The sequence below is a fragment of the Nannospalax galili genome, unplaced genomic scaffold (assembly GCF_000622305.1).
Source record: "Nannospalax galili isolate Female #2095 unplaced genomic scaffold, S.galili_v1.0 scaffold443, whole genome shotgun sequence".
NCBI lineage: Eukaryota > Metazoa > Chordata > Mammalia > Rodentia > Spalacidae > Nannospalax > Nannospalax galili.
In genome coordinates this window covers 4741728-4757534 of record NW_008352479.1, presented here as the reverse complement: position 1 = coordinate 4757534, position 15807 = coordinate 4741728, and the positions used below count along the sequence as shown (strand labels likewise).

The following is a 15807-nucleotide window of genomic DNA, read 5'->3' as shown; positions in this document are numbered from 1 at the left end:
AGCAGGACTTGGTAATGTGTAAGAGTCTCCTGCATGGTTCTGGTGTTGAAAGCATGAAGGGGTCACAGAGAGCAGCTGAGGCTTGGCATGCAGAGGCCAGGAAAGGCCACAGGTGAAAGTGCAGTTCAGTTGCAGGATTGAAGGGGTCATGGAGAGAATCTGAGGCTTTGCACCCAGAGAGGCATGAAGAAGCCATTGGTGAAGATGTAGCCTCAGTTTCAGTGGCGACCCCAGCTTTTTGGAGATGTCGGGACCATGGGATGACCACCAAGTACAGCAGTAAGTATGGAATGGAGCTGGCCTCGGTCTGCAAGATGAGCTGAATGTGCTGTGGACTGCAGAGTCAGAGCAGTGGAGCTGCCAGTACCCTTTGGAGCCCAGAAGTTGGTTTTGCTTAGGTGTGTCCGATTCTTCCCTTTGAAATAAGATAGTACTTGTTTGGATTTTATAGAAGCCCACCCACAGTTGAGACTTTTAAAAGAGACTATGGATTTTTAAGTGTTTGGATTTTTTAAGGATTGTGGGGTTTTTAAGGTTGTACTGTCTTATGATATTAACATCATATCTTGGGGATGAAAATTGGAAAGTTTATGGTTTAATAGTGACATTTGTGTGTCAAGCTGACGAGGGGTCAGCTGTGCTGGATAGCTTTAGTGTCAACTTGACACACCTGGGTTGAGGGGGCCTCAATTGGGGGATTGCCTCTATTGGACTGGCCTGTGGCCATGTCTGAGGGGCATCTTCTTGATGAGTGATGTGGGAGGGCCCAGCCCACTGTGGATGGTACCACCCCTGGGCAGGTGGGCCTGTGTTGCATAAGAAAGCAGGCTGAGCAGGGGCCAGGGGAGCAAGCCAGTAAGCAGTGTTCCTCCATGGCCTGTGCTCCAGCTCCTGCCTCCAGGTTCCTGCCCTGAGTTCCTACCTTGGGCTCCCTGATGAACTGTGACCTGGGAGATGTAAGTTGAATAAACCCTTTCCTCCCCAAGTTGGTAATGGTCAGAGTATTTTGTCACAGCAATGAAGAAACAAACTAAGACATAATGCAACATATTTTGAGGACAGTTAAAAATAATGTACAACCTGGTCTACTTAGTGAATTCCAGGCTAGCTGGGCTAAGAAGGGACCCTGTCTTAAAAAACAAAAACCAATGTATAAAGTATAGATCAAAACTGGAAAGAGAGGAGATTTAAAACATTGCACCACAAAAATGGTATGTGATCAATATGCTAACTAGCTTGATTTAATCATTCTATAATGCAACCACATTATCAAAGTATCATGTTGAACTGGGTGAGGTGGCCTATGTCTGTAATTCCAGAATTCAGGAGGCTGAGGCAAGAGGATTACAATGAGTTTGAGGTCAAGGCAAGAGGATTACAATGAGTTTGAGGCCAGTCTTGGCTGCATAGTGAGTACCAGGCAAGCCCTGGCTACATAGCAAGACTGTCTAAACCCACTCTAGCAAAACCTATCACGATGAACCCCATAAATATATACAATTATTTGTTTCAGGCCTCAGGCCATACATGGTGGTACATACCCTTAAGCCAAGCACTTGAGAGGCAGAGGGAGGTGGATCTCTTGAGTTTGAGGCCAGCCTGGTCTACACAGTGAGTTCCAGGCCAGCCAGAGCAACATAATGAGACCTTTAGACAAAAGATGTTTTGTGCTGGGCATGGTGGCATGTGCTTGTACTCTCATCACTGTGGGAGATGGAGGCAGGAGAATCATGAGCTCAAAGCCAACCTAAGATAAATACTGAGACCCCGTCTCAAACACAACAAAAAAAGATGTTTTTTAAATGTCATATATGCATGTGTGCACACATACATACACATATTCCACAATTTGTTACTTTGAGGAGTTTAATATTTCACTGCTTTTCAAATTATTAATCTAAAGTCCTGAAAAAGCAAAACAATCATATTTCTGCAAACCTGGGGAAACTTTTATGTTTGCACACACACATGTGTGTATATGATGTGTGTGAGCCCACATGCCACAATGCCCACATGGAAGAAGACAACTTTCAGAAGACAACTTTCTCTCCTTCCACCTTTATACAGGTTCAGGGGATTGAACTCGGTTCACCAGGCTTCAGCAGCAAGTATTTTTACCTGGTAAGCCATCTTGCCAGCTCATGAGAAAATATAAAATTTAAAACAGCAGAGCAGCAGCCAAAAAGTGCTTCATCACAGTGGTTAGGCACTGCTGTCATGTGTCAAGGACCCAGGGTAGGGAGGGAGACAGGCAGCCAAGCAAGTTCAGTTCATGATGGAATACTCCATTTGTCCACCTTTTGTACATAGAGAACTCAGCCAAACCAGGAAATGTCAGGACAACCACCACCATCCTCTTCCCTGCTGGTGTGTGAGTGGCTCAGTGTGCACCTCACCTTGTGCTGAAGTTCCTGGATCAGGGCTTCCTTCCTGGTCAGCTCTTCCTGGGCAGACTGCAGGAGCCCTGAGTGCTTTTTTGAGGCCTCTGTGAGCATGTTCAGCTGCTCAGTGGCATGGGCCAGATCCTCACACAGCATATCCCTCTGTTAGGGGACAATTTCATAAAAGAATTATTTCTTAACTGTGACCTTCCAATAAGGTTCACAAATCATTACTACATATAATTTTTAAAAGGTTAGTAGAGTTCTATATACAAAATTAAAAAAAAAAATTATTTGGTTTATGTGCTAACCCATTCCAAGACACGCCAACCAGTTCCTTATTTAGGTGACCAAGCCATGAGGTGTGATTTCAGAAGATTCACAGACTCCTTGTTCAGGCTAGGTAGCACTCTCCTCCCTATCAGGAGTTTAGAGCTGAGCTTTTCCTAGAAAGGACTCAAGGAATAGAGCTTACCTACTGTCCCACCAACTGACTATGAATTTTGTGGGATGCGTCTGTGTATTTTGTGTTTGCACATGGATGCCAGAAATCAACATTGAGCATCTTCCTCCATTGCTGTATACCTTATTTTATTCTTAATTCTTAAAAATATTATTTTCAAGCCAGGAGTGGTGGCACATACCTTTAGTCCCAACACTCAGGAAGCAGACGCAGGTGAATCTCTGTGAGTTCCAGGGCAGCCAGGGCTACATAGTGAGACCCTGTCTCAAAACCCCAAAAGAAGGGGAAAAAAAAAGAAAAGAAGAGAAAACTGTTATCTCCTATGTACAAGTATCACCTACATGTGTGCAAGTGCACCCATGTCGTGCAATGCCTGCCGAATCAGAAGAGGGTGTTGCATTCCCCTGTAACTATGGTTACAGATGGTTGTTAGTCAACATGTGGGAGTTGGGAACTGAACCTGGGTCCTCTGCAAGAGCAGTTCTTAACTGCCAAGTCATCTCTCCAGGCCCTTTTTAAATTTTTTGAAAATTTATTTTTATTTCATGTGTATCAGTGTTTTGCCTGCATGTATGTAAGTGTACCTGTGTTGTGCAAAGTCTAAGGAGGACAGAAGAGGGCATTGGATCCCCTAGAACTGGAGTTACAGATGGTTGTTAGCTGCCATGTGGGTTCTAGGAATTGAACCTGGGTCCTCTGCAAGAACAGCTAGTGCTCTTAACTGCTGAGACACCTCTCCATCCCCTATTCACTTTATTTTTTGTGAGACAAGGTCTCTCACTGAACCTGGAGCCTACCATTTTGGCTAGACCAGATGGCTAGCAAGCAGCCTGGATCTGTCTGACTTTTCAAACCCCAGTATTAGAATTACAGATTCATGCTGTTGTAGGATCATGGGTGCTGGCGATCCAAACTTAGACACTCATGTTTGTGATGCAAGCAGTTTACCACTAAGCCATCTTGCCAGCTTGACTCTGGGGTTTTATATACCAAAAGGTAAATAACTGTTTAAGATTGTCTCTACCCCAGGCAGTCAGGGAAGGGCTGAAGCTGTTCTTGACAATGACCACTGAAGCCTCATTGAATAAAGTAGAAGAAAGTGGCACAAAGATTAAGAAGTCCTAAAAGCTGCCATACATAAATCCTACATAGCATAGGGAGTCATTACCAAACTAGAACAGAATCTGCTTATCTTTTCTTTCCAAATGTGACTCTCTGGCCTCCAAGGGCACTGTGCTTACATGTATGTACCCACACAGGGATTAGACTGGCTTGTAGGCATACCTGTGAGGGAGTGTCTTTGATTATTAACTAATGCAGAAGGGTCCAGCCCTCTGTGTGCATCACCATCCTGCACTATATAAGAATGCTAGCTAAGAGCCAGGTGTGGTGGCACATACCTTTAATCCCACCACTTGGGAGGCAGAGACAGGCAGATCTCTGTGAATTCAAGGCCAGCCTGGTCTACATATTGAGTTCCAGGCCAGCTAGGGTGACAGGGAGACCCTGTCTCAAAAAGACCAAAAAGAATGCTAGCTAAGCATGAACCCAGGAGTGAGCCATCAACAGTATTCCTCCATGGTTTCTACCTCAGGTTCCTGCCTTGAGTTCCTCCCCTGACTTCTCTCAATGATGGATTATGATCTGGAAGTGTAAGCCAAAGAAACACTTTCCTCCTCAAGTTGCTTTTGATCAAAGTCTTATTACAGCAACAAAAAGGAAACTTAAACATATAAGTATGAAGATCAGAATTTGAATCTTATCACCCATGCAAAAAACTGGGTGCAGTGGTATTCCCATAATTCTAGCTCTGGGAAGGTAGAGACAGGAGGATGGCTCAGCTCACTGGCTAACCAGCCTAACCTAATCAGCAAGTTCCAAGTCCCAGAAGGGAACTGTGTCTCAAAAGCACAGATGGACAGACAGTGCCTGAGGAATGAAACCTGAGGCTGACCTGTAGCCTTCGCATTCACACCCCCCCACACACGCACAAGAGCACACACACAAAAAAGAGGACTTGATATGCTACATTCTCCCTGTATACACTTTGGGTAATATAAATTTTCACTGGGTGGATTCTGTTTCATCTTTGGATGTATCACAGTTTAACTGATGACTAAATATCTTAGCCGACCTGAATTTTTCACTATTCTATGTACTTTCTTCCTCATATTTGGATTATTTCTTTAGGTTAATTTTCTAAAAATACAAACTCAAAGCACAGGTAAAAACTTTCAGGCTACATATCACCAGCTGAATCTTGTCATCTTCTCTACATGGCTTCTTTGAGGCTGAAGGTTTCCTCCTTCTAAGATCAGGGTATTTAAAATATGCTTATCTTTGATTGTATATGTGCCATTACATTGCTTCTTTCAGGAACTATTCATGCATTGTCTGCTGTCCACTGTCCATGATTCTGTCTTCATCACTTATAAGTACTCCATTGAGGTAATTAACTTGTTGACATTATTCATAGTTCCCTCTAATTTATTGCTATGTCTACCTATTTTAAAATGTATAATCTGGGGCTAGAGAGATGGCCCCAGAGAAAAGACCTGGGTTTGAATCCCAGCACCCACATGGCAGCTAACAAGTGTCTGTAACTCCAGTCCCAGAAGATCTGACAGCCTCTTCTGACCTCTGTTGGCATTGCACAACGGGTGCACTTACCTACATGCAGGCAACACACATGTACATGTAAAATAAAAATTTTAAAAAAAGTTTAAAATGTATAATCTTCTCTTATTGTCTTTTGGGTGTTTTGCTTTTTTAGACGGGTCTGGTTATGTAGGCCTGACTAGTCTCTAACTTGTAGCAATCCTCCTGACTCTGCCTCTCTAGTGCTGGGATTATAAGTGTGCACCACCACACCTAGCCTTACTTTACTGTTTGTAACCTTAATATCAAGAATGTTTTTATGGTCATCTTCAATAAATAATGTCAAGATTATTCATATGCATTTGTACTTTCTAATACTCTATCATTTGTCTAGTCTAAGAACTTGTTTTCTTTTCTTTTAATATTTATTGTGTGTGAGTGTATTGCCTGCATGCAAGTGCACCTGTGTCATGCAATACCCACAGAGGTCAGAAGTGGGCATCAGATTCCCCTGGAATTGGAGTTAAGGACCATTGTTAGCCACCATGTGGGTGCTGGGAATTGAACCCAGGTCCTCTGCAAGAGTAGCCAGTGCTCTTAACCACTGAGCCATCTCTCTAGCCTCAAGAGCTTGTTTTCTTTTTTTTCTTTAAATATTTATTATTTTTATTTTATGTGTATGAGTGTATTGCCTGAATGTAGGTAAATGTACCCATGTTGTGCAATGCCCCCGGAGGACAGAAGAGGCCATCGGATCCCCTGGAACTGGAGTTACGGACAGTTGTTAGCTGCCATGTGGGTACAGGGATTCGAACCCGGGTCTTCTGTAAGAACAGCCGGTGTTCTTAACCACTAAGCCATCTCTCCAGCCCCCAAGAACTTGTTTTCTTAAGAACTTAAAAGGTTTTATTTTCAAATTGGTCAGTTTTCCTAATATTTACTGACTGAATCCACCCTCTTTCACTGTTGCAATATGCCTCTACCTTTACACTCAATTCTTTCCCCTTCACTGTAGCCATGTATATTCCAATTGTTGCAACAATCTCTGAATAGCCTAACCCGGCACATTTATCCCCTAGCTCACAAATCTTTCCATATTGTTCTTTCTTAAGTTTTATTGAGAAATCTTATGTATTTATTTCAAAGGAATTTAAAAATTCTATCACCAATATTTTTAATTGATATTTGAGTTGGAATTACATATATTTCTGTATCTAAAATAATTCTGTGTCTTCCTGTTCAAGTCTCACTTTAGTTCACTTTATCTAAATCTCTTTGATAGCCTTAACTTTTACTAAATTTTCTCCCTAATTTTGACACATTATTCTATTTTTGTACACAGGACTTTTTAAATGTTTTTATTGTTTTTAAGCTATCTACTGCTGATCTATAGTAAAATTGTTTTTAGAAAACACTCTTTTTTGTCTTGAGACAGGGTCTCCCTGGCCTAGAACTAGCTATGTAGTCCAGGCTGGCCTTTAACTCAGGCAGATGATGCCTGCCTTGGCCTCCTGAGTGCTGGGATTAAAGGCATGCGCCACCACACTTGGCTTAGAAAACACTTTTGATTATTCATGTGAATACAATTTTTGCTTGATTTTTTTTTTTTTTTTTTTTTTTTTTTTTTGAGACAGCTTCCCATGCAGCTGACCTTGAATTCCTGGTCCTCATGCCTCTACCTCCCAAGTGCTGGGATTACAGACCTGTATCACTATACCTGGCTAACATCACTATTTTAAGATACTGAAATAGTATATTGGAGTTTCCATGTAGATGTTCATGTGCAAGTAATAGTCATTTTCTCTGAATTTTAGAATATTTGTAATCTCATTATTCTCATTTTGCATTGGCCTGGAGTGCATACTATTGAAAACTAACATATGGAAGATTTGAATAACTCACAAACTACAACCAGAAGCTACATTTTATATAAACAGAAATACAAAGTGAATATGAACTGGTTGTTTACAAAGTCAAATCTACCTGAGTCTAAAATACTTCAATATCATAATTAGAACTTTTCTTGTTTTTGAGACAGGGTCTCACTATGTGACCCTGACTGGATTGGAACACACCTTATAAGACCAAGCTTGGCTTTAACTCACAGTGACCACCTGCTTCTGCCTCCTTTGTTGGGATTAAAGAAGTGTGCCAGAACACACTGTTTTTAATTACTAGTTCTTTATTACATTTATTTAGTGTGTGTGTATTGTATGCTTCAGCCTCTGTGTGAAGATCAGAGGACGACTTGTAGGAGCTAGTTCTCTATTCCATTATATGGGTACTAGGGATTGAACTCAGGTCAGACTTAGTAGCAAGCACCTTTTCTCATTGAGCCATCTCTCTGGCCACAAGTATATTTATTTAAAGAAGACAGAGAACAGGAAGGAGGAGCTTTTATACAAGCCACTGTGAGCTCTCATTAAACTACTTACACTCCAACAGCTATATTTCCAGTTTTACTTTTACAAGACACATGGAGCAACATTTCTAACCTGTGTTTTATACTTTATAGACTGCCTATGTTGTGGATTTTGTGTATAATGCTCATCTGGCCCTAAAACCATTCCCATGTAACACATATCGGGCAACTGGCGAAGCAGCAGACAATGCACTATGCATTTCAGGCTGCATGATCATGTTTCACCATCATAACATACTACACAATAGGCTGTGCTGCCCTTTCTATAGAACTCACAGGGAAGCACAGGCACCCATAACTTCCCCAAGGTTACACAGCTGAAATTCCAGCTCCATAGGCTGTCTCTGAATTAACTTTGCTATTTTGGCTGTTTGTTCTAATCTTCTTATATTCTATGTTAGCAGTCTGGAATCCTCCCTGGGATGTAGAGGGCTATAAACAAATTACTAGATCTTTTAGGAGTTCAAAGCACCTATAGAGAAGGAGAATCTCATTTACTTTCCTGGGCTTCTCTCTGTGCCCTCATAGATATGCACATCACTTCATCCCATAGGCCAGTTCTTTTCTTCCCAGCCCAAATCATGCCATCTGTAGCTCCTCAATTCTATCTTTCCAATTAGCACTTCTTGGTCTAGATCGCATTTGTGGTCTTCTACCTGGGTTTGACAACTATGCACTTTGTTTCCTAAGAGACCCTGCCATGCTAAGTCACTCTAGTGCCCAGGCTTGGAGTGTTTCTATGTTGGCTCCCACATCCTCACTATTGACTTGATTGCTCACAGTGCTGGGGACACTCCAAAAATGTTCACAGCTCCCAAGTCTTGCACAAATGTTATGTCTTCTCAGAAGTTGTTGAGCATTGTGCTGGATAGCTTTAATGTCAACTTGACACACCCAGGTTGAGGGAGCCTTAATTGGGGAATTGCCTCTATTGGACTGGCCTGTGGCTATGTCTGAGGGGCATCTTCTTGATGAGTGATGTGGGAGGGCCCAGTCCACTGTGGGTGGTGCCACCCCTGGGCAGATGGGCCTGTGTTGCATCAGAAAGCAGGCTGAGCAGAGGCCAGGGGAGCAAGCCAGTAAGCAGCATTCCTCCATGGCCTGTGTTCCAGCTCCTGCCTCCAGGTTCCTGCCCTGAGTTCCTACCTTGGGCTCCCTGATAAACTGTGACCCGGGAGATGTAAGATAAAATAAACCCTTTCCTCCCCAAGTTGGTTGTGGTCAGAGTGTTTTGTCACAGCAATGGAGAGACAAACTAAGATAGGCATATCCCCAGGCAAAATTGTTCTCTTCTTTTCCTGTTGTGCTCTTGGATCACTTATTCTATCACAATATACTTAAGCTAGATGCACGAACAGTATTTCAATCTTTCTTCCATTCTCAGATACCAGGCCAGGGACATGTGGCACAGTAAGTGGATTCAACAAGTATTTCTTGAAGTTATGTCATAGTTTTAAAGCAAATGCAGAACAGTATACATAGTAGATTGATGTTATGCAAAAAAAGGAAGAATCAAAGTATAGAGCATTAACAGAAAATTATCTCTGGAGGTATACACAGGACAGGACAACACTGGGGCAGAGGAATGGCAGGGATTAGGAGAGAATATATTCTCTTTTTTGGAAGGTCTTTTTGAGACAGGGTCTCCCTGTAGCCCTAGCTGGCCTGGAACTCATTATGTAGACCAGGTTAGCCTTGAACTCACAGAGATCCACCAGCCTCTGCCTCCAGAGTGCTGGGATTAAAGGTGTGTACCATCACGACTGGCTAGAGTCACTTTTTTCTTTTTATATTTTTTATTTCTATTTTTTATGTGTATATGTGTATTGCCTGCATGTAGGTAAGCACACCTGTGTCATGCCCACAGAGGACAGAAGAGGCTGTTGGATCCCCTGGGTCTGGAGTTACAGACAGTTGTTAGCTGCCATGTGGGTGCTAGGATTTGAACCCAGGTCTTCTGCAAGAACAAGTGTTCTTAACCGCTAAGCAATCTCTCCAGCCCCGAGATTCACTTTTTAACTATGGGGCAATACTGTTTAATTTTGTAAAAGACTGATTTATACTAACAATGAGAACAACAACAAAAATTCTTTTTTTTCTTTCTTTTTTCTTTTGGTCCTTTTGAGACAGGGTCTCCCTGCAGTCCCAGCTGGCCTGGGACTCCCTATGTGGACTAGGTTGGCTTTGCTCTCATAGAGATCCACCTACCTCAATTAAAGATGTGCAATAAAAAAATCTTTAGTTAATACATGATCCCAGGATTTTGCTTCTGCTGTTACCACTCCATTAAAGTAAACAGGCTCTGCTCTGCTCCCTACATGTGGGGTCAGCTATGAGGCTTTAACATGGTGTTATCACAAGTGAATGAAAACAGAACACCTCCATAAAATATAACAATTCAGTGTTATCTTTTTATTTTTTGTTGGGGGCAGGCTTTTGGTGGTAAGGTTTCCCTGAAACCCTAGCTGGCCTATAACTAGCTATATAAACCAGACTGTCCTCAATCTTATAGAGATAGGCCTCTATATGCCTCCTGAGTGCTAGGATTAAAGGTGTGTACCACTACCTCCAATTACTGTTATCTTTTAATTACCCAATTGCATTGGGAAAATCTGCTCTAGTTACTAATTTTAAAATATTTGTGTGGTGTATGTGTGTGTGTGTGTGTGTGTGTGTGTGTGTGTGTGTACACAGGCATCCATGTGCCTCAGCACATGTGGGGAGGTCAAAGAACAACCTGCAAGACTCAATTCTCTCCTTCCTTCCACCACATGCGTTCTAGGAATTCAACTTAGGGCATCAGCCTTGGTGGGAAGCAGTTTTACTCTGAGTCATCTTGTCAGACCCTAATTATTATTTCCTTAAAAGGAAATTATTTTCCTTATTCAAGGTTGGAGAAATGGCTCAGCGGTTAAGAGCACTTGCTGCTTTTGCAGAAGACCCAGGTTCAGTTCCCAGCACCCATAGTAGGTAGTTCACAAACACCTCTAACTCCAGTTCCAGAGGATCCAACGCCCTCTCTTGTTCTCTGATGGCACTCACACATATAAAACACAGACACACAAAGATATAAATAAAAATAAATAAAATCTTTTTTTAGAAGTCTATTTATTCATTAAGACCCTCCATTCACAAATATACATACTGGTAAGTAGTAAGGCAGAAAAGTATAAGGACATTCCCTGTATATACCTACCTCAATGTCTTCCGAGAGTATTCTCAGTCTAAGAGTTTCTTTCAGATCCAGGATATCCCCTTCTTGTCTCCTGATTAACTCTTTACTCTCTTCTTTGTCAGCTAAAGCAGCATTGTATTTGTACTGTAGAAAAGGAAGTCATGATACAAGAGTGGTATGCTGTGCTGTTTATCTGTACATTAAATTAACTTAGAAATAAATGATCGAGGGCTGGAGAGATGGCTCAGCGGTTAAGAACACTGTTCTTGCAGAAGATCCAGGTTCAAATCCCAGCACCCACATGGCAGCTAACAACTGTCCTTAACTCCAGTTCCAGAGGATCCAACAGCCTCTTCTGTCCTCCTCAGGCATTGCATGACACAGGTGCACTTACCTACATGCAGGCAATACACGCATACACATAAAATAAAAATAATAAAGAAAAAAAGAAATGATTGAGTTCTAAGGTGAGGACCAGATTAACAAACTAACAAACCCTCATGAATGAAAAAACAAGTACACATGGCAAAGAGGAATGGGAAAGTCCCACAAGTACCAGCATCTGGTTTTGTCACCTTCATCAGCGATGCACTGGCAAATAAAGTAGAGTGCAGCGAGCTCTCTTAGAGCACAGCAGACATAGATAAACCATTACCTTGACCAAGCAAAGGGCAAGGCAGCAACATTCAACTTAGACGCATACAGGAGAAAGCAGCAGCAATTTTAAGAAATGGTGCTGAGTCTCTGCCTGGGGAAACAAACCCACTTGCAAATAATCATTGTCTCTGAATTTAACAGAAGTATGTAATTTTTTTTTTTTTTTCCTATTCTGTTTTTTTTCTTTTTTCTTTTTGGTATTTTTGAGACAGGGTCTCCCTGTAGCCCCAGCTGTCCTGGAACTCAGTATGTAGATCAGGCTGGCCCTGAACTCACAGAGATCAACCTGCCTCTGCCTTCCGAGGGCTGGGATTAAAGGCATGAGCCACCACGCCTGGCTATTTTTGTTTTTTCTTAAGGCAAATAAGGAGTCTGACAGTAGTGTTAATAGTTACTGGCAACACTCATATGTTTGTAATCAGCAACCCCCAAATGGTGCAGAGGACACTGTTCCAGGTCAGGGATCTGGCACAGAAATGCTGCTGCCTGCCCTGATGGCCAAGGTGTACACACTGCACAGAACATACTGCACATCTCAGAAACCATGTGGTGGTTAACTTCTATTAACTTCCAAACTTAACTCTATCACACAATCTTTTCATCTGGTGAGATAGCTACTAAACTTAGGAGCCTCAAGTGAGTCACATGCTCAAATATTAAAGCTGTTACTGAACTTACATTTATGTCCTGTAGTTCTTTCTTCAAAGTGTCTATGATTTCTGCTTTTTCACCAGTTGAAGCTCTTAACTCTTGGATTTGGCTCATGAGGTTGGTGACAAGTTCCTGATGAGGACAAAAACATCTTTAGAAAAAGTGACATTATAGAGATCATTTAAAGTGATTAACTTTTGGGCTGGAGAGATGGCTCAGTAATTAAGAGCACTGGCTACTCTTGCAGAGGATCCGGGTTCAGTTCACAGCACCTACATGGCTGCTAACAACTGTCTATAACCCTAATGCCCTCTTCTGACCTCGATGGGCATTGTACAACATGGGTATACTTACATGTAGGCAATGCACTCATACATAAAATAAAAATAATAAATAAAATATATATTTAAAATAGCGATTAGCTTACAGTTTGTTTGAATGTGAAAGTTCCCTTACAGGATCATGTGTTTGAATACTTGGTCACCAGCTGGTGACTCCGTTTCAGGGGATTCTGGAATGTTTAGGAGGTGGACCTAGCTGGAGGATGTCAGTACTAGGGTTGTAGCTGGCCCCAGTCCCCACCCAATTCTCTGTACTTCCTGGTAGGTGCTATGTAATAAGCAGCCAACATGGACCCATGCCCCTCCCTGATGCACTGTGTCCCCTCAAAACATGAGCCAGACTGAATCTTTCCTCCTGTAAACTGTTTCTGTCAGGGTAAGACATAAACCATCTCCCTTCCTCCTTCCCTTTATTCCTTGTTTTTGGGGACAGGTTTTCCCTATAGTCCTAGCTGGCATGAACTCCCTATGCAAACCAGGCTTGCATTGATCTCAGAGATCTGCCTGCCTCTGCCTCCCAAATACTAGGATTAAAGATGTGTGCCACCCAGGTCATTTTTTTTTTCAATATTATATCTATTATTTTTATTTTACGTGTATGAGTGTATTGCCTGCATGTATGTGAGTGCACCCGTGTCGTGCAATGCAGCAGAGGTCAGAAGAGGGCTTCCGATTTCCCTGAAACGGAAGTTAAGAACTTTTGTAGCTGCCATGTGGGTGCTGGGACTCAAACCCAGGTCCTCTGCAAGAGGAGACTGTTCTGTTAACTGCTAAGCCATCTCTCCAGCACCATTCTTTTTTTTTTTTCTCTTTTTGAGACAGGGTCTCCCTGTAGCCCCAGCTGTCCTGGAACTCACTATGTAGACCAGGCTGGCCTCAAACTCACAGAGATCCACCTGCCTCTGCCTCCTGAGTGCTGGGATTAAAGGCACGCGCCATCACGCCGGGCTCTTTTTCTTTTTTTAAAAAATATTTTCTTTCACAGGGCTTGGTGACTCTGTGAGTTTGAGGCCAGCCTGGTCTACATAGTGAGTTCCAGGAGCTGGGGCTCTTTTCAAGTGTCTTGAGTTGCAATGTTAAGTCAAAAATATTTTTTTTCTTTCTTTTTTTTTTAATGTGCATGAGTGTATTGCCTGCATGTGTGTAAGTACACTCATGTTGTGCAATGCCTGTAGAGGTCAGAAGAAGGCACCGGATCCCCTGGAACAGGAGTTATGGATGGTTGTTAGACACCTTTCTTTATGTGTTATGGGTCTGTTTAAGCTGTTAATCTCTTCTTGGTTTAGTTTCGGTGGTTCCCATGCCTTTAGATATGCATCCATTACTTTTAGGTTTTCAAATTTAGTGCTATATAGGTTTTTAAAGTATTCCCTTATAATGTTTTGTATCTTTCTGGTGTCTGTTGTGATGTTAACCCTCTCATCTCTGATTTTGTTGATTTGGAGGTGCTCTTTCTTTCTTTTGTTTAACTGGGCTAGTGGTCTGTCAATCTTGTTTATCTTTTCAAGGATCCAGCTCTTGGAGTTGTTGATTCTTTGTATTGTTTTCTTTGATTCAATTTCATTGATTTCTGCCAGTTTGGGTTTCATTTGCTCTTGCTTTTCGAGTTAAGGCATTTATTTGTGTTCTTTCTGATTTTTTTGATGTAGGTACTTAGAGCTATAAACTTCCCTCTAAGGACAGCTTTTAGCATGTCCTAGAGGTTTTGTTGTGTTGTATTGTCCTTTTCATTTGGTTCCAGGAATACTTTTCTTTCTTAATTCCTCTTTTGACCCATTCATCATTTAGGAGTGTGTTGTTTAATCTCCCTATGTTCATGTGGTGATTAGGGCTTCTTCCAGTGTTGATTGTAAGCTTTGCATTATGGTCTGATAGAATGCATGGAATTATTTCAATATTTTTGTCTTTGTTGAGGTTTGTTTTGTGCCCTAGTATATGATAGATTTGGGAGAAAGTTCCATGGGGTACTAAGTAGAAAGTATGTCCTTTGGTGCTTGCGTGGAATACTCGGTAGATGCTGTTAAGTCCATTTGATATATGGTATTGCTTAATTCAGATGTCTCTCTGTTAACTTTCTGCCCTGTTGACCTATCTAATGGAGACAGTGGGGTATTGAAGTCCCCTACTATTAATGAGTTGGGATTAATCTGGGTCTTAATGTCCTGTAGTATTGTTTTTATGAAGTTGGGTGCACCAGAGTTTGGTGAATAAATGTTCATGACTGTAATATCTTAGAATGAAGTGACCCTCTTTATCTCTTCTGATTAATTTTAGTTTAAAGTCTATTTTGTCAGATATTAGAATTGCTACGCCTGCTTTTTTCTTGGTACCATTTGCTTAGTATATTTTCCATCCTTTCACTTTAGTGTCTATCCCTGAAAGTGAGATGAGATTTTTGCAGACAACAAAAAGATGGGTTTTGTTTCTTAATCCATTCACATAGTGTCTTTAGACGGGGGAGTTCAGTTCATTAATATTTAAAGTTATTAATGAAAGATTGAGTATTGAATCCTGTCATTTTTATTTTTGTTTACATTCTTCATATACCTGTACTTTTGCACAGTTATACCTTCAATGAATTTCTTTCTGCAACCCCTTGGATATAGTCATTCATATCTTCAGCTCTTTGTATTGCTTCCAGAACTCTCTGAAGGGCTGGTTTTATGGACATGAATTCCTTCAGCCTATTTATGTCATGGAAGATTTTTCTTTCCCCTTCAACTATAATAGACATTTTGGCTGGGTATAGTAAACTGGGTTGGCATCTGTGGTCATTTAAAACTGGGAATACTTTGGTCTAGGCTCTTCTGGCTTTCATAGTTTGCACTGAAAAGTCAGCTGTAATCCTAATGGGTTTTCCTTTATATGTGACTTCTTGTTTCTCTTTTGCAGCTGTCAGTATTGTGTCTGTTTTGTACGTTTAGTATTTTTACTATGATGTGCCGTGGAGAGTTTCTTTTCTGGTCCTGTTTGGTGTTCTATATGCTTCTTGTATTTGTATGGACATGTCTTTCTTTAATTTTGGAAAATTTTCTTCCATGATTCTGTTGAAGATCTGGTCCATGCCATTATCTTGGGATTCCTCTCCTTCCTGTATACCTATGATTTGTAATTTGGTT

General features: G+C 41.5%; 1 protein-coding gene across 1 annotated transcript in view; it reads right to left on the bottom strand.

Annotated features, from left to right (window-relative positions):
- Window positions 1-15807, bottom strand: part of Kif15 (kinesin family member 15) — an 86526-nt gene that overhangs the window by 14244 nt on the left and 56475 nt on the right. Inside the window, exons 25-27 of the mRNA XM_008849496.3 lie at window positions 12375-12479; window positions 11061-11183; window positions 2397-2543 (exon numbers count right to left, since the gene is read on the bottom strand). Coding sequence (XP_008847718.1) covers window positions 2397-2543; window positions 11061-11183; window positions 12375-12479 — 375 coding nt within the window. The remainder of the gene's footprint in view (window positions 1-2396; window positions 2544-11060; window positions 11184-12374; window positions 12480-15807) is intronic.